General features: G+C 39.7%; 1 protein-coding gene across 2 annotated transcripts; it reads left to right on the top strand.

Moving 5' to 3' along the window:
• Positions 1 to 1,165: 1,165 nt before the first annotated feature.
• On the top strand, positions 1,166 to 16,988 carry UPF3B (UPF3B regulator of nonsense mediated mRNA decay). Of its 2 annotated transcripts, XM_082610839.1 has the most exons (11): positions 1,166 to 1,434; positions 2,316 to 2,422; positions 2,597 to 2,703; positions 6,768 to 6,866; positions 8,161 to 8,271; positions 9,303 to 9,346; positions 9,812 to 9,994; positions 10,398 to 10,436; positions 12,287 to 12,447; positions 12,784 to 13,078; positions 15,965 to 16,988. In XM_082610839.1, exons 1-11 carry the CDS (start codon positions 1,279 to 1,281, stop codon positions 16,112 to 16,114), a joined length of 1,452 nt encoding a protein of 483 aa, XP_082466965.1. In that variant the 5' UTR covers positions 1,166 to 1,278; the 3' UTR covers positions 16,115 to 16,988. The 2 variants fall into 2 exon arrangements, with proteins under 2 accessions (XP_082466965.1, XP_082466966.1); XM_082610840.1 differs by lacking the exon at positions 10,398 to 10,436 and having other exon boundaries at positions 1,169 to 1,434; positions 15,965 to 16,987.
• Positions 16,989 to 18,711: the final 1,723 nt, after the last annotated feature.

Here is an 18,711-nt window from a genome sequence, read left to right as displayed (position 1 = left end):
CATTTTTATTGCTGAGTAGTATTTCGATCTATGGATGTGCCACATTTTGTTTATGCATTAGCTGGTTGACAGATATTTGGGTTGTTTCCAGTTTGGGGCTATTATAAATAATGCATAATTAGCCTTTTTAAAAGCGGGAAGGAGGGCAATCCCCTCTAAAGCAAATTGGGTTTTATTTTCTCCTCCCTGCGGGGCATCAGTACCATGATAGGTTCCTTTTACTTTTAAAAACGGTGATGAAAACAAACCTCATACATTTTGGTTATAATGATCCTTTAATGTCAGTGTTCTGTGCGTGTTTATTAAGTGTCTGAATCCTAATCAATACAAGGAAAAAAAAACTCTAAAGCCTCTGAAAGGACACTTCACAACCAATGATAGAAAATATAAGTCGTTCCCCTAGTGAGGTAAACTTTGGATAACATCAGGTTTATCTGAGGAAAACAAAGCCCGCAGAAAGTATCTTTAGATCTGAAAAACACTACACTTTCAAGATTAAGGATTCCATTTACTTACAAATAGGAACCCTGAAACACCTATGACTCCAGACCTCCCGGCCAGAAGCGGGTAAATGCTTTTTTATTTATTTATTTATTTATTTTTGGCTGCGTTGGGTCTTCGTTGCTGCCCGCGGGCTTTCTCTAGTTGCAGCGAGTGGGGGCTGCTCTTCGTTGCGATGCGCGGGCTTTTCATTGTGGTGGCCTCTCTTGTTGCGGAGCACGGGCTCTAGGTGCGCGGGCTTCAATAGTTGTGGCGCGTGGGCTCAGTACTTTTGGCTTGTGGGCTCTAGAGCGCAGGCTCAGTAGTTATGGCACACTGGCTTAGCTGCTCCGCGGCATGTGGGATCTTCCCGGACCAGGGCTCGAACTTGTATGCCCTGTATTGGCAGGCAGATTCTTAACCACTGCGCCACCAGGGAAGCCCGAGTAAGTGCTTTGTATGCCGGGATTTGTAGTCCGTGAAATACTCGTCTCAGCCAAGATGGCAGAGTTGCTAATGACGTGCCCCGAGGGAGTCTGGGTCGCAAGGGGATTGGGCGGTGCGGGGCTTCCGTGGGCGGGAAGCTAAGACCCGGTGTTACAACCATTCCGCTGAAAGAACCCGGAAGTCCTGAAGTCTCGCGAGATCCTAGCGGGGCCCAGCGGAAAGCAGGGCTCAGCTTATCACTAGGGGCGTCTGTTGGGGGCGGAGCTCTGTCCGGAGTGGGCCGGGAGTTTTTAGGTGCCGGCGTAGTGGTGTTTAGGCCGAGGTACCGCGGTGAGGAGCGAAACCGTGGCCATGAAGGAGGAGAAGGAGCATAGGCCTAAGGAGAAGCGAGTAACCCTCCTGACTCCCCCGGGAGCCACAGGCAGCGTCTGTGGGGCTTCGGGGGACAGCATCAAAGCGGAAGATAAGCAGGATCGGAACAAGGAGAAGAAAGAGGCGTTGAGCAAGGTGTCTGGCCGGCTGTCGGCCCAGGAGAGGGTGGGACGGTTCCGCCACCGGTGGAGGATGGTTGGGAAGGGGCTGCCCTCTTCCTCTCCCAGTCTCTTCCTCTGTTTCTTCACCTGAGTGAAAATCGCATCACCCTGTCTCATCCACACGCCAGAAATGGGGGAGCCCCTCCCCGCCGAGCCCCGGGATGGGAGTGAGGGAGGGCGGGGGAATTACCGGACAAGAAGGATTTAGGTCAGAGCTGTGAGATTATAATGGGAGGGGGAGCGATAGTGAAAAGAATGAGGAATTGGAGGGGAATTATTGAATAGTGAAGAGGCCATCAAGGGTGGGAGTAGTTTGTGGTAGGAATATTAATAGAGGCTAGTTGAGGGAGTGGGTGGGTGGGGGATATTATGGTCTGGGGGCCAGATCGGTACATCCTTCTTTGGGGAGCAAGGAGGGAATTTGTGGTATTCCTTAGAATTTTGAATTCTTTATGCTGATTGAGTAAGGATTTTATTTTAGGATGTGTTGGATGTGGTAGGGAAATATTAATAAATCAAGAATTCATGGCACCCACAAAAGACCAGGGTTGGTTTACTAATTTCTTACCACTACTGCAAATAGGTGATAGAAAATGAGGCGAAGACCTAGTAAACTGTGGGGCTTCGGGTTAAGAGATTTTCCTTGCTCCAGGCAGTTCTCTTTTCTGAGAGTTGTTTTTTTTTTAAACTACGTTACTATTATGTTTGACTAATCATTCTGAGCTTTCTGAACATTCTCTTGGGTTTTTATAAGGGATCTCATCTTTGAAAGGCCAACTTTCTTCAGGGACAGTGATTCAGGTTTGACAGAAAATTGATTTGTACTAATTTTATTTTCCTTATTCATTTCTTAAGGTGGTAATACGGAGATTACCTCCCACTTTGACCAAGGAGCAGCTTCAGGAACATCTTCAGCCTATGCCTGAGCATGATTATTTTGAGTTCTTTTCTAATGATACTAGGTAAAATAAATAAATAAAAGAGGGAGGGGGTAAATGAAAAAGGTTTCTTCCATTCTTTTTTATCCTACTAATGTTTTCCATTTGATTTTTGAGCCTATCCTTTTAATATATGCATACTTGTAATTCAGTCAGACACCTGCAAGCACATTGACATAATTGCTTTCCTCCCTGCAGCCTGTATCCTCATATGTATGCCAGAGCATACATCAACTTTAAAAACCAGGAGGACATTATTTTGTTCAGGGATCGTTTCGATGGTTATGTATTCCTTGACAATAAAGGTAAGTCCTTTTAACTGAGGGGGGTGGTTTCTTTGTCATTTGTATGTTTAAGACAATGTGTGTATCACAGTGTTTTCTCGATGCCTTCATGGCACTTCTAAAATCCTGGGTGATAAGATGAGCAACATTTAAAGAGTTTTACACATTTGATAAGCTTATGACAGCCTTATAAATAGATAATATGACTTTTTTACAGTCCTCAGGTATTTGTATTAACCTGTAGTTTGTAGTTTCTGTAGTTTGATCAACTGAATGAAATTGCCACAGTTTTCTCCTCCTGTGACTGTTCTTTTGCCCGGTATTAGATGATCTGTTGTTTTGAGTATTTACTAGTTTCAACAGTGATACTGATAAATGACTCTTTAAACTTGTATGACAAATTTTAAATATTTACTTCTCATCTTGCTTCAAGGACCAACACTTATTTAAGTCAGATTCTTTATGTCAATAGTTGCCAGTTGGCGTACTGTTTAACATTCTAAGTTGTATATAATTAAAACATTGAACTTGATTTCCCACTTTTTATCTAGGAGTTTATAGGGAAGAAAAACTTCTGCCTTAACTCTCATTTTATTATCTGCTGCTTGCAACATTTAGCCAGAGAATGTCCAAGCTTCCATCTGCCACTTTTCTTTTGGCTTTGCAGTCATAGGTGAATGATGTGTCTTTTTGTTAGGTTATGTTTTTTTCAGTATTAGTTCAAAGTTAGTAAAAAGGAAATCTTTGTCAGGGAATATGCCAGTAAAAGTTGAAGGATTGCTACTGTGTTTGTCCAGCTTTTATTAATCCCCTCAAACCAGCTACTTCTCCACTCCAAGTTTATTCTAGTAGATAGCAGTGATTTCCTGGAAATCTGAGTTGTGTTTAACTTTTTTCCTCTCTTTTTTATCCCTTACATTTAAACAAGTGATAGATTTTGTCAGTTTATTGCTTTTTAATATCTTGTTCATCTAAACTTAGTAATACTTTCACACTTTATATCCTCATCACCTAATGCTTAGACAACCAGTCTCTAACCTTATAGGATTTTCCATTTTTTTCCAGTTTCTGTATAATTTAGTCTTATATTGCCATGAAATTAATCTTTTTGAAAATAGTGACTTAAGATAGCAGTTGTGAAAAAAAGTCCAAATTCCTTAGTCTGGTAGTCAGCATCTTCCATAGTTTGGCCTCACTTCTGTTTTTTTCAGCCTGTCTTCCACAATTTCCTTCTGTTTCAGTCTGGTTTATCTGTTCCTTCTCAAATATATCAGTTATTAAGGTAATATGATTCTGCATTCACTAGGATTTCTAAAATCTTGTTTCCTGTGTGACTGCTTTGTGATGCCTAATGGTCAGTTCTAGTAATTTATCCTGGCTTATGTTTACATGCCAAAGATCTAAGGATGGAATTTTATACCTTGTAATGACATTATTCTATAGCAGGGATCTGGTGTATTTTTCCAGTAGTCACTTGGGTTTGTTTTTTTTTTAATTGAGATATAACTCACATACCATAAAATTCAATGGTTTTTAGTATATTCACAAGTTTTGTAACCATTACCACTATGTAATTCCAGAATGTTTTCATCACTTCAAAAAGAATCCTGTATTCATTAGCAGTCATCTCCCATTCTCCTCTCCCCCTAGACCCTGGCAACCACTGATCTACTAACTATGGATTTCCTTATTCTGGACATTTCATATGAACTGAATCATACAATATGTGGCCTTTTGTGACTGCCTCTTTTACTTAGTATGTTTTCAAGGTTCATCCATGTTATAGTATGTATCATTACCTCATTGCTTTTTCTGTTTTTTTGCATTATTAAAAATTGTGGTAAAATGCACAAATAAAATTTACCATCTTAACCATTTTTAAATGTGCAGTTCAGTAGTGTTGAGTAAATTCACATTGTTCTGCAACCAATCTCTAGAACTTCTTGTAAGACTGAAACTCTACCTGTTAAACAACTCCGCATTTCTCTCTCCCCCAGCCTCTTGCAACTACATTCTACCTCTATGAACCACCCTTCTGTCTATGAAGTTGACCATTCTAGGTACCTCATATAAGTGGAATCATAGTATTTGACTTTTAGTGACTAGCTTATTTCACTTAGCATAATGTCCTCAAGGTTAATCCATGTTGTAGCATGTGTCAGAATCTCCTTTTCCATTGTATGTATATACTTCATTTTCTTTATCCATTCATCTGTTGAGGGACATTTGGCTATTGTGAATAATGCTGCTATGAATGTACAGACATCTGTTCAAGTCTCTGCTTTCACTTCTTTTGAATACATACTCAAAAGTGGAATTGCGGGGTCATATGGTAATTCTATTTTTAATTTTTTTGAGGAACCACCATACTGTTTTCCATAGTGGCTGCACCGTTTTATATTCCCACCAGCAATGCATGAAGGTTCTAATTTCTCCATGTCCTTGCCAACACTTGCTATTTTCTGGGGTTTTTTTTCCCCCTTTAATAGTGATCATTCTGACAGGTATAAGATGGTATTTCATTGTGGTTTTGATTGGCATTTCCCTAATGATTAGTGAGGTAATAGTTTAATCTTTTCATATGCTTGAGCACATAGCATCTTTCCATTTGCTTATTAGCCATTTGTATACCATCTCTGGAGAAATGTCTATTCGAGTCCTTTGAACATTTTTTAATCAGATTATTTGGGGTTTTTTTTGTTGAGTTGTAGGAGTTCTTTACGTATTCTGTATATTGACCCCTTATCAGATCTATGATTTGCAAATATTTTCTCCAATTCTATAGGCTTCCTTTTCTCTCTGTTGATTATGTCCCTAGATGCACAAAAGTTCTTAATTTTTTTTTAAATTTATTTATTTATTTTTATTTTTGGCTGCATTGGGTCTTTGTTGCTGCGCACAGGCTTTCTCTAGTTGTGGAGAGTGGAGCTGCTCTTCGTTGTGGTGCGCGCGCTTCTCATTGTGGTGGCTTCTCTTGTTGTGGAGCATGGGCTCTAGGCACACGGGCTTCAGTAGTTGTGGCACGTGGGCTCAGTAGTTGTGGCTCGCGGGCTCTAGAGCACAGGCTCAGGAGTTGTGGCTCACAGGCTTAGTTGCTCCACGGCATGTGGGATCTTCCTGGACCAGGGGTCGAACCCATGTCCCCTGCATTGGCAGGCGGATTCCCAACCACTGTGCCACCAGGGAAGCCCCAGAAGTTCTTAATTTTGATGTAGCACAGTTTATCTATTTTTCACTTTTGTTGCCTGTGCTTTTGGTGTCTCCTGGTGTATTTTTTAATAACAGCTTTACTGAGATATAATGCATATGCCATAAAATCCACCCTTTTAAAGTGTACAGTTCAGTGTTTTTTAGTATATTCACAGAGTTGTGCAGCTGTCGCCACAATCTAATTTTAGAACACGTTTCTCTAAAGAGAAACCTCGTACCCGTTAGCTGTTACTCCTCATCTCTAGACAAGCACTAACCTACTTTCTATCTCTATAGCTTTACCTGTTCTAGAGATTTCTGATGTATATTTTTGCACTTATAAAAAATCAATTTTATTAAGGTATAATTTACATATTAAAATGCATCCATTTTATGTGTGCATTTGGTGACTTTTGACATACTTATACCCCTGTATAATCAGTATTGTGATCTGGTTTTTTTGTTTGTTTGTTTGTTTGTTTTGGCCATGCTGCATGGCTTGCAGGATCTTAGTTCCCCCACTAGGGATTGAACCTAGGCCCCCTGCAATGAAAGTGCCGAGTACTAACCACTGGATTGCCAGGGAATTCCCTCTGATGTATTTTTTAAATGAAAATTAGTTTGTAGATTTTTTCCCCCACATATCACACTTTAGAAGTTGAATTTAAATGAGTATTTTAATTCCCTCCCATATCTTTTCACTAAGTTATCAGTATGAACTGGGGGCTCCTTTGGTAGCATGTTGATTTTAGTTGTGCCGATGTGATTTATGCCTGTTGGGAGACCTATTCAGACCACTGTCATCAAAGGAGGCCTAGAGAGTGGTGGGTTGAGTCTCTGGTATCCACTTTTGACATTTTCTTTCCTACAACAAGTATGCTATTTTTTCTAAACAGGTCAGGAATATCCTGCCATAGTAGAATTTGCACCTTTTCAAAAAGCTGCAAAAAAGAAGACTAAGAAAAGAGATACTAAAGTTGGGACTATCGATGATGGTACAGTATAGCTCTAGTTATGTAATGCTGCCATGGTTTTTTTTAATTTAATTTTTATTTTATATTGGAATATAGTTGATTTACAATGTTGTGTTAGTTTCAGGTGTACAGCAAAGTGATTCTGTTATACATATACATATATTCATTCTCTTTCAGGTTCTTTTCCCATATGGGTTATTACAGAATATTGAGTAGAATTCCCTGTGTTGTACATATAGTGGGGCCATGGGTTTTTTAAAAATATTACCTTTGTGGGAATTAAGTGGGCTCCAATCTTTTAAATTAAGAAAACATAGGAAATAAAGTTCATGAGAAATGTAATTCACTGATGAAAGCTTTGCTTGTTAGAATGGAGGTGGGTTTCCTCTAGTTTTCACTGTCTTTGGCTAATGGCTTTTCACCATTAAGCAGTATATTTTGACTGTTGAGTAGTAAATCACCTTAGGTATATTCATTAGAAGACAATGGGAAAAAATCAGATGTTTCAAATTACAACTCCTTGAGGCCTCTTACCATTTTTATGATTATTTATTTGACTTTTGGTTTCCATTTTTATAAAGAGGAAGTGTTATCATGGAGAGCTGTGATGGAAAAATTTCTATACTTGAGTAACTTAATATAAAATATCTGTAGTGGCCAGTCCTGTTTTCTAGGCTTTGAATATGCAGTTAACTGCACACATAGTAATTACATTGAACTGAAATACTGGAACTAAAAAACTGAAATAATTGCCATTTATGGTAAACTGGATCCAGATTTTGAGATCTCTGTAATGTGGTTGTGTTGGCTAAGGACTTAACTGCAATATTTTATATCAGATTGGCATTTTAGAATCAACTAGTTTGGTTTCCATTATTTATTACTATAATGGGTATTTTATAAGGAAAACACAGAAAAGACTCAACACACAGCTGCTTATTGATTGTATCATAGATTCAGACTGTGAAGACTAGATCAAGTGACATGCTCCACAGTGCATGCTCCAGATACAACATAATGACTCAGATGTGTTACCCCTTCTGATGTCAGAGGCATCTAGGAAAGAATTCCAGAAGTTACCATCACCTCTACTGCCACATCTAGGACACCTGCCCTCATTTATCTGTTTAGAACACCCGATTTTCATATGCTGAGTTTAATTAAAGTGAGGTGTACTGATGCAGAAACTGCTTACATGCTATACATGATAGTCTCTGAAGGTCCCATAACTATAGCTTGCAGTTTTCCCATAGATAATATTTCCTATTTTGTTTAAAGTCTGCTATATTTTCTATTTACTTAAACAATTATTTAGATCCAGAATATAGAAAATTTTTGGAAAGTTATGCTGCAGATAATGAGAAAATGACATCTACTCCAGAGACGCTGCTAGAGGAAATAGAAGCAAAAAATAGAGAATTAATAGGTAAGTGGGCAAAAGGAATTAAGGGCAACAGCTTTTTCATCAGAAGACCTGTCAGACTCCCACTTCTGTCACTTGGTAGCTGTTTGACCATGGGAAAGGCACTAACTTCTTTAAGACTCTGTTTGTTCTACTATAAAGTGCAGATAATACCTGCCTGACAGGATTATGAGAATGCATTGATAAGATGGGAAAAATTCTGACTTATTTAGTGCCACACAAGTGTAACAGAAGTATAAAAAGTTTGAAGACTCATATAGGACCTTAAGATGTTGGTAAGCCTTTGAAGATCAATTGGCGTTTTCTAGTAATAATAAGCTCATATTCCTAAAAAAAATTTTGACCTGAAATGTCAAAAAATGAAGTTAGTTACTGCAAAATTGAAAACCACTTGAGAAATTCTAGCTTGGATGTTGGTTTTAGTAGTTGTCACTACTATATCAGCTCTAAACATAAGCATAGCCTCTGACCCAGGATTTCCACTCCTAGGAATTTATCCTAGGAAGGAAGTATGCTTTTCAAAAAGCTAGCTACAAGGTTAGATAGCATTGTTCAGAATATTGAAGAATGAATTAAATATTCTTCTAAAACTTGGTTTTTATTAATGGATGCATAGTATAAGCCCATCTCTGATACTTTCCATAGAATAAATTCCCAGAAGTGGAATTATGGGGTCAAAAGTATTAGATATTTTTAGCCCCTTACCGCAGTTTCTTCCTGGTTGAGCAAATTTATACTCCCATCTGTAAAACAAGAGAATGTCCTTTGCACTTTATTCTCACTGACCGGGAATTGCTCTTTTTAATAATTGTTTTATTGTTTTAATTTGAATTTCTTAACTTTTAAAAAATTATCTTAAACCTTCAGAATCGAAATAGAATACTGTAAAACTTCTTTCCAATAATATAGTTGTGAACTTACTGTTTAAGGGGTGTAGTTTTCCCACCTTGGGTGGTTGGCAGGGAATGTCAGAAAACGGAATCCTTTCTAGGGGTTGATTAAGTATTATTAATAATCTGTTTACATTTATGTAGCTAAAAAGACAACCCCACTTTTGAGCTTCCTGAAAAACAAGCAGGTAAACCTTTTGTTTTTATAGTTCTCTCAATACTTCTATTTCATTGGTTTGCATTCTGTGAATATAAGAGCATTGGGATCCTCTAGGAGAGAGCTGCTTTTTCTACCATTATTCTTTAAAGATTTGGTTCATTGGCCTCACTCTCTGGCCCTCTCCTTCACTCTGGTTGTTGGACCAAACATTCACTCTGCAAAACCAGGGAGTCCTTAGCTTGCTCCAGAGACACTCTCTTGATTTCCTGAAAGCCTCTGGATAATGTAGTAAGGCAGCATTGGGAGACTCTGATATTAGCAGGCCCTGGTCTTTATTCTCTCTCATATTTTGAATGGGGTGGGGAGAGGGTTAAGGAGATAGAAAATGGGAAGGAAAGATGATACAGTTAAGTGGGTGCCCACCATACCTTCAAGACTAAGTTTTTGGTGGCAGTTATCTTGTTTGAAGGTTTGTGTTGATGTTTCTTTCTAGAGGATGAGAGAAGAAAAGAGAGAAGAAAGAAGGAGGCGAGAAATAGAAAGAAAAAGACAAAGAGAAGAAGAGAGGAGGAAATGGAAAGAAGAAGAGAAACGAAAAAGGAAAGATATAGAAAAGCTAAAGAAGATAGACAGAGTTCCAGAAAGGGACAAATTAAAGGATGAACCAAAGATTAAGGTATGAAAATAACTTAAACTGACTGCATGTTGCTGAAAATTGCATGTACTGTATCTACTTCTTCAAATATGCATGCATCTTGTGTTGGTGTAAACAGTTTTTTTGGTTTTGTTTTTGTCTTTTTGGGGGGGGGAGTGAATCAACAGAAGCCTTTCCTGTAATAGTAATAGTATTATTCTTTTAATTTAAGATAATTTAAAAGATTAAGTAGTTTACATGGTATTCAGTGCAGTTCTGTGTTATTTTTAATCATTGAAAATGTTCAATTTTGGTTTATTATTTTCTCATTTCTTCATAAATATGGGCTTAGGGCTGGCTGGCATGAATTACGGGTTTTATTCAGCTTTTCCTTCATTTTTGATACATGAAGTTGCCTCATCTGTTTGTTTTCCACTGTCCTCAGGTACACAGGTTTCTGTTACAAGCTGTGAATCAGAAAAATGTAAGGACCAAGTACATGATACAGAGCACCTAGTATCATGTCACACACACAGGTCTTAGTTAATAAGTCCTTTTGGTGGTGGTGGTAGTGTTACCTGTAGAAAACCCCTTCAGACTGACCTAAGTCTTCTTAAAAGCTGAGCCATTTTAAATTCCTACTTTAGAAGGAAGCTCAGATGACTTGCTGATGCTCTGCTGTGTACCCAGGAGCTTCAACAGTATACAGCTAGAGGACAACCATGCCTAAAGAGCTCTTTCCCTTCTCTTCTTTTTGTATGCCTCTCATAACTGGCTGCCTTGTGGGAGTACTAGGGATATACCCCCTGCATTACGTCCTTTCCCCTCTCAGAGGATTCCCCATGTTACCTTCTTGCATCTACCTGGGAATCTGTGAGCAGATTCTGATTAATATATTGCATGTAGGAAGAGGAAAACCTATAGAAAGATCCCAGCCTTGCTACTTCCCTTCTGAGGGCATGGCTTGGCAGCCCTTGCTTCAGCGAACTTCCTGGGGAAGTACTTGTACCTAGTACTTCAGAGAAAGTCAAAGAAAGTCTCACAGAGGTGATGGCAGGGTCTCCTTTTACCTCCTCAAAATTCAGTCGTTCATGTGGCTAGGGTTCCCCTAGGCTCTCCAGGACTCATTATTGGTGATAAGGGGCTTGGCGGCAGGCTGGGGAGGTTCCCATCTTAATTCCTTCTAGCGATTTCTCTGTCCGCCATGCCACAAGTGACTTGACTTGCTATTTCTGTCAGCAAGGCAGAAGGTAGAGCCAGCCATGCTAGAGATATCCGTTAATGTTCTTATTAGAGTAATGAACATCTTGGCTTCTAACAAAGATGTTCATTAGAGAAATAAGAACACTTCCAGTGAAACCTGCACATGGTATCCGCACTTTACACTGGTGCCTTCTTAGTGTCCAGTTTGGACTCACCATTTGCAGTGGCTGTCTGTGTGCTGAAATACTTCATGCTTAAGTCTTGTGGTGCTTCGCCTCTTGCTTGGTGGCTTGTATGATGCCTTCACCCTGAGATGAAACTTTCTATGATGCCTTCACTCTGAGACTTGAAATTCTTCTATTTTCCTAAAAATCTCTCTGAATATCCAAAACTTGGGGGTATTCTAGAGAGATTTATAGCAGTGGCATGACAAAGAAATTTTTGTTAGCAATTTGGACTTTATAAACCACTTCTAGTTTAGAATTGCATTCTGTCATATACATGACATTGAGCAGAATTCCTATTCAGTAGAGATGGAACTTCACAGTTCCACTGTATGAGGTATTTGGATTTTTAAATCAAATGCCAAATAATTTTTGCTTTTCATCTCTAATGATAATATGATCGTACCATCTTAAGTATGTAACTACTCTCAGACTCAAGGCAAAATTATTCCTGCAATGGATCTCTCCTTTGGTGACCAAGGTATTTGTCATTGTAATTACTACGTAAAAATAGTCCAGCAGTAATGATCTGCTTAGCATTTTAAATTCATACCATATTTTCCTATCAAGTTATGCCAACATGCTGGGCTACAGAAGGCATACTTGAAAGTGTACGTTGGTCTACTTAAAGGTTGACCCATTTAAGCCAAAGGAGTCTTGATCCTATTGCCACAAAGTGATTAAACCACTTCATTTGAGTGGAGAGCACTTTCACATTCATAGCGTCCTTTTAGCAAATTACTGCTCCCGTGCACTAGTTGTTCACCTGAAAGTTTATGAGTACCTGCAGAGAGACGGGGGCCTTCTATAGCCTAAATTGAAAATATTTAGTATATTATTTTCTTTGGTAGAATCAGAAGACAATGTCCCACCCTTCAAAATAAACTTAAATTTGTTCTCTTTAAAGCTGCTCAAGAAGCCAGAAAAAGGCGATGAAAAAGAATTGGACAAAAGAGAAAAGGTCAAGAAATTGGACAAAGAGAATCTGAGTGATGAAAGAGCCAGTGGGCAGAGTTGTCCATTGCCCAAACGTTCTGATGGTGAATTTAAAGATGAAAAGCCTAAGAGGTCGGTAGTCGAGGGCTCTTTGGTACATTTGTTTTTGATATGTTTCTAGGTACTAGTTTTACTGCTACTTTGTGGACTTTTACCTGAATCAAGATACTTGGTTTTACGAGGTGTAGGGGGATGAGGAGGACAGGTTTCAAATATTTTCGTATCTTAATCTGGGTGAATGACTTTGGGGGTTTTTTTAAATTGTTTTTCAAAATACTAGAAGTTTTTTTTTAAATGCTGCTCCAAAAGTTCAACCTCATTGTAGTGGCCAAGTCAGGATCAGAATGTTCCTGCATTTGTGATTAGAAGAGCTTTGAGGGTGCATTCTCAGATTTGTTTTTCACGCAGACCTGAAGATGAGAGTGGCAGAGAATACAGGGAGAGGGAGCGGGATTATGAACGAGACCAAGAGCGCGCCCTGCGGGAAAGAGAGAGGCTGAAGCGGCAGGAGGAAGAGCGCCGCAGGCAGAAGGAGCGCTATGAGAAAGAGAAGGCTTTTAAAAGAAAGGAAGAAGAAATGAAAAAAGAGAAAGAAGCCCTTCGGGATAAAGGAAAGAAGCCTGAAAGTACAGAACCAGTAGGCAGCTCAGAAAAAACTGAAAAGAAAGAGGAAGTGGTTAAGAGAGATCGCATAAGAAACAAGGTGCTGCTTTTCTTTAAACTTATTTTCATGAGGATTTTTTTTTCTTTTCCTGCAAGTATAAAGGAAAGGGCTAGCTCGTTGTTCATTATAGAATTTTAGGGGAACTTTAACTATCTGCACCTTTTTGTCAGTCTTGGTGGGGTCCTTTTATTAACTTATTGTTAATGAGTTTGTGTATGTATTTCAAACACACACAAAAGTAGAGAGAACAGAGGAATAATGTGATGTACCCATCACCCAGCTTCAGCAATTATCACCTCATGGCCAGTCTTCTTTCTACTGTAGCCTATCTTACTCCTACTAGATTATTTTCAAGCAAATCCTAGACAGATAATTTCTTCTTTAAATACGTCAATATTAAGAGTAAAGACCTTTTTTTTTTTTGGCCACACCCCGAGGCGGCATGCGTGATCTTAGTTCCCCAGCGAGAGATCGAACCTGTAACCCTGCAGTGGAAGTGTGGAGTTTTAACCACTGGACTGCCAGGGAAGTCCCAAAGACTCTTTTTCTTTTTCTTTTTTCTTTTTTTTTGCGGTACGCGGGCCTCTCACTGTTGTGGCCTCTCCTGTTGCGGAGCACAGGCTCCGGACGCGCAGGCTCAGCGGCCATGGCTCACGGACCCAGCTGCTCCGCGGCATGTGGGATCTTCCCAGACTGGGGCACGAACCCGCGTCCCCTGCGTTGGCAGGCAGACTCTGAACCACTGCGCCACCAGGGAAGCCCAAGACTCTTTTTCTTAAAAAATAACCCTAATAGCATTTTGTCACCAGAAAAAAAAAAACAAAACTGACAATAACTCCTTAGCATCCTACCTACTCAGTGTTCAGATTTTCCCAATTGTCTCATTAACATCTTTTTTATAGGCTCTAAACAAGGTCCACAAACTGTATTTGCTTGAAATGTTCCCTTAAGTGTCTTTTAATCTAAACAATTCCTCCTCCTCTTGTTTTCCTACCATTTATTTGTTGCAGAATCCAATTTGCCCTGTAGAGCTTCTAACTGTCCAGATAGGCTAATTACATCCCTGTGGTATCATTTAACATGTTCCTCTACCTTCTGTGTTTCCTTGAAAACCAGTAGTCATATCTAGAGCAGGGTCAGCAAATTTTTTCTGTCAAGGGCCAGATGGTAAATATTTCAGGCTTTGTGGGCCATGTGGTCTCTGTCACAACCGGTAAGCTTTGTAGGAAAATAGGCATAGACAACATGTAAAAGAATAAGCCTGGCTGTGTGCCAATCAAACTTTATTCACAAAAACAGGTGGCCCCTCATCTAGAGGCCTGAATATATTCAGACTCAATTGTTGGCAAGAATACTTGATAGGTGGTGTTGTGCAGTTCCTACTGCATCATATCAGGAAGCATACAATGTCTGGGTATCCTTTTATTGTGATGTTAAGATTGATCAGTAGTAATCGTATTATGGTTATGTGATAGGATGTCCTTGCTCTTAAGATACACAAGCTGAAATATTTAGCAATGAAGGGTCATGATGTCTGCACTTACTCTCAGATGGTTCTGCAAAAATATAATGTGTCTATATACGTGTATGCCTGCACACACTAGAGTCGGAAAAGGCACATGTGACAAAATGTTAACCATCGTGAATCTAGAAGGGTATGAGGTATTTGTTGTACAAGTTTGGCAACATTTCTATAGATTAAACATTTTTTAAGATAAAAAGTTGGAAAAACAACTGATCAATTAGTTCAGGTATTATAAGCCTGATCCGTATATTATAAAAACTTTTATCAGCCTTTCTCCTAATAATTTTGTTTAGATGCGTTATTTCATAAGGTGGAGGAAAGGCAAGGAAAACATTTGATCCTTTCCCTTTATTTACAGTATTCAGAGTAATGAGTTGGTGTCCCAGCAACTTGTAGGGGCTATCCATGAGTTTTGTTCTGTTTGGTCTTTAAGAACTTGTAGATTTAGAAATATTTGGTGTACTCCAGCTTGTTACTATCAGTAATTGTCCTTGTTGATGTTTAAATTGTCCCATCTTTGCACAGTAGGAGCCCCATCATCTTTTTCTTTAAATGCTACGCAGCAGTCTCATTTGTTTTAACGTTTCATCTTGTTAAAATAGTGAAATATTTTGCTGGAATTTTTCACTTGGGAATAATGCTTTAAGGCTAACTTTCATACGTCAGAGAGAAAGGGCAAGGAAGGCTCATGTCGTGTTTTATTGAATTTGAAAAAAGGCCTATACATTTAAGTTTTCCAGGGTCATACTGTCATAACCAAACACATTACTTGAACTGAGGGGTACCTCGTGACTTTATTGAGGATTATTTAGGAACCTGAGATCTAAAGTGCCACCTAGAGAGTCTCAAGCTAGGCTATTACCTTGTTAAACCTGAATAAAGAGACAGTCATATTTGTGCTAAGTTACAAGGGTCTGAGCTCATAACTTCAGGGAGGTCTTCATTTAAGACTTTGTATTCTTTATTATTGTTGTTTTTACTCCTAAAATTTTCTCAGGTGGTGGTGCATTTTAAAGTCAATTTACTGATGGGGAAGAGAGATAGCCAGTGGCCATGGTTTCTAAGGAAAAACTATTCAAGCTGATTCAGTTCATCTTGAGATGGTTAAGAAAATTAGGCAGTAGACTTATCAAAAATTTACTCTAGGCATATAAAATAGTACTTATTTTTAACTGTTGCTTAAAAAGTGAAACGGTTGTTTTTCTTTGTAGATAGGGGAAAGGAAGCAGGCAGTTTGAAGCAAATTAACCATCGACACTTACTGTCATGTACTGTGCCCTCACATTTTGGTCTTGTGTGGGTTCTTTTTGGTGTATATCAATATATAACTTATGACTCTGAAAATCCCCTGTACATGCTTAGTAGCAATGTTGTAACATTAACATTTCATTTTACTTTAGGATCGCCCAGCAATGCAGCTTTACCAGCCAGGAGCTCGAAGCCGAAATCGACTCTGTCCCCATGATGACAGCACCAAGTCTGGAGATTCAACCATAGAAAAAAAGCAGGAAAGTGGTATTAGCCATAGAAAAGAAGGAAGCGAGGAGTGATAGGTCCAAATGGCCTTAGGTGTCCTGACTGTCTAGGCAGCCAAAGAGCACGAATTAAGAAATCCAGAAGTGCCTTCAGGGCAAAGGAATAGAGAGAGAGAAAGGGGGTCGCTGTGCTGGTGGGGTACACTGCAGAGGAGTATGTTTTGCGTCAAAGCAGGAACCCGATTGCAGGTTCAGATTGGAAGTACAATTTCATTTTTTATGCAGTTCCTACAAATTAACTTTAAAGTGTCAGACAAAGCTGAGGGAGAGGACATACATTGCAATTTGCAGGCAGGAAACGTCAAGAGAGGACTTAATTAGGTATGACACGAGAAGAAGACACGGGAACTGACTCTAAAAGCAAAAGGTTTTGTTAATCCTGGATTGAATTTTCTTAATTTCAGTGGAGCAGAGTCACTTTGCAGTCTTGTTCAGATCTAGTTACAGTCATTGTTGGTGATAACCGTTGACTTTGTGTAGTGTAGAAGCAACAAGCATGTAATTGTAATACAAGTACAGTGAAGGATATAACAGATTTTCGCTTCTGCAAAAATTGAAATAGTCATGTCATGTCTATATCCCATGTCCTAAAGTTTTAGGATTAGTTTTAGTTTTTGGTTTGCTTACGTGAGCTTAGCATAAAAAAACCTTTTTTAACATCTCCTTTTGCCTTTAGCAATTTTTATATTACTAAAGTTTGACCCTTAGTTGGGGCTTGACAGTCCAGTCTTTGTTTTATCTTAGGTCTGGAGCAGAGTGCCTACCGTCTCCAGGAAGGAAACTGAACCAATATTTGTTCCTATTAAATAGCAACTTTTAATCTTAGCTTGTTTTGCGTCGATGTCAATAAATATCAATTATCACTCAAGTACAAAGCTAAGTGTTTATTAACTTTACAAAATAGCTGTTAGTTTTGAGAAATTAAACTTTTTTTTTTTTTTTTTTTTGCGGTACGCGGGCCTCTCACTGCTGCGGCCTCTCCCGTTGCGGAGCACAGGCTCCGGACGCGCAGGCTCAGCGGCCATGGCTCACGGGCCCAGCCGCTCTGTGGCATGTGGGATCTTCCCGGACCGGGGCACGAACCCGCGTCCCCTGCATCAGCAGGCGGACTCCCAACCACTGCGCCACCAGGGAAGCCTGAGAAATTAAACTTTTGATACTTAACTAACCTTTTGGGAATTTTGAAAGTGGATGAATGATATTTGTTACTACCTTCACTAGCACTGTGCCTATATTTTGCTCACCAAGAAGACCAAATCATGGTTCACCACTCTTGTTCCATAAGAACCAAAATGTCTGGACAACATCCTTGAACTGCTGCTTCATTTCCATCCTGCCAGCTTCTCTAATGTGACGTCAGTTTGCCTTTACTTTATAAGTCACTGCTTTATGTTTACTCAGCTTTTAGAAACCAGTAGCCCAAGAGGCAGGTAAAGAGGAAGAGCCATCGAAGGTGATTGAAAGAGAATGGTCCTCAACTGGGAGAGAGTACTGGCATAATGGAAGGGGTATTTTCAAGGAGGAGAATGGCTGGCAGTGTCCCATGCCACAGAGAGATTAAGGAAGATAAGAAATGTGCACTGTTCACTGGATTTGGCCGTATTGAGGCACGCGTGAACTGGTGAGGCAGAAACCATGTTACAGTGAGGGTGAGTGGCAGGTGGGAAGTGGAGATGGGGGCAGTTGGATATACAGGCCTTGGAGCTCAGAGAAGAGATTTGGGCTAGAGATACAGGTTTGGAATTCATCTATTTTCAGGTGATCATTGAAGCCATGGGCCTGGATTTAATCACTTAGGGGGAGAGAGTAGAGAAAGAACAGAAACAGACCTAAGACCCAGCCTTAAAGAACTCTAAGGATACTGTACAGGTAAGGAAATGTATAAAGACAGAAAAGGAGTAGCCAGAGAGTAGGTGAAAAACCAGAAGACTGGTATTATATTACCTAACCCAAGGATAAGAATGAAGAAGGGGAGTGGCCATCAGGGTTGGATGCTGCTGGAAGGTCAAGTGTGATGCCTGAAAAAAGGCCATGGGGGGACTTCCCTGGTGGTCCAGTGGTTAAGACTGTACACTTCCACCGCAGGGGGTGAGGGTTCGATCCCTGGTCTGTGGACTAAGATCCCACCTGCCATGTGGCGCAGCCAAAAAATATTTTTTTAAAAAAAGGCCATGGGATTCAGTGACTTACAAATCATTGATGACCTGGAATGATAAGGAATGAAAGCCAGACTGGGCTGAGAATGGAAACAGCATAGACAACTTTTCAGAGAAGTTTGGCAGTGAAAAAATGGTGATGATAAAGGGTATTGGGGAAGGATTTTTTTTTAATATGAGAAATACTAAAGCATGTTTAGAAGCCAAAAGGAAAGAACTGAGAAAGCATGAATACCCAGGGGAGGTGATAACCACTAGTGTAGGTTTCCTGAGAAGGCAGGTGAAAAGGGAACCTCTTGGCAGCTTAGGAGAAGCATCACCCCAGAACCATCAATCATGAGTTGGCATCACTTGCCTCTGTACCCAGCCTGGGGCCCGTTGCCAGCCCTCTCACAGTTGTTTTCATGTCAGTACCTCCCTCTCTTGTTCTACTTGCTGCCCAGTCCAACTCGTTAA

The sequence above is a fragment of the Mesoplodon mirus genome (assembly GCF_964341445.2).
Source record: "Mesoplodon mirus genome assembly, chromosome: X".
Taxonomy (NCBI): Eukaryota; Metazoa; Chordata; class Mammalia; order Artiodactyla; family Ziphiidae; genus Mesoplodon; species Mesoplodon mirus.
This window is presented reverse-complemented; position numbering and strand designations above follow the sequence as displayed.

What these genes read in the sequence shown, in the direction of transcription:
- UPF3B (XM_082610839.1), top strand. Translation starts at nt 1,279, where the DNA reads ATGAAGGAGGAGAAGGAGCATAGGCCTAAGGAGAAGCGAGTAACCCTC. An exon ending in AGAAAGAGGCGTTGAGCAAG is followed by an intron (nt 1,435 to 2,315) that starts GTGTCTGGCCGG and finishes TCATTTCTTAAG; the next exon opens with GTGGTAATACGGAGATTACC. An exon ending in GAGATCGCATAAGAAACAAG is followed by an intron (nt 13,079 to 15,964) that starts GTGCTGCTTTTC and finishes ATTTTACTTTAG; the next exon opens with GATCGCCCAGCAATGCAGCT.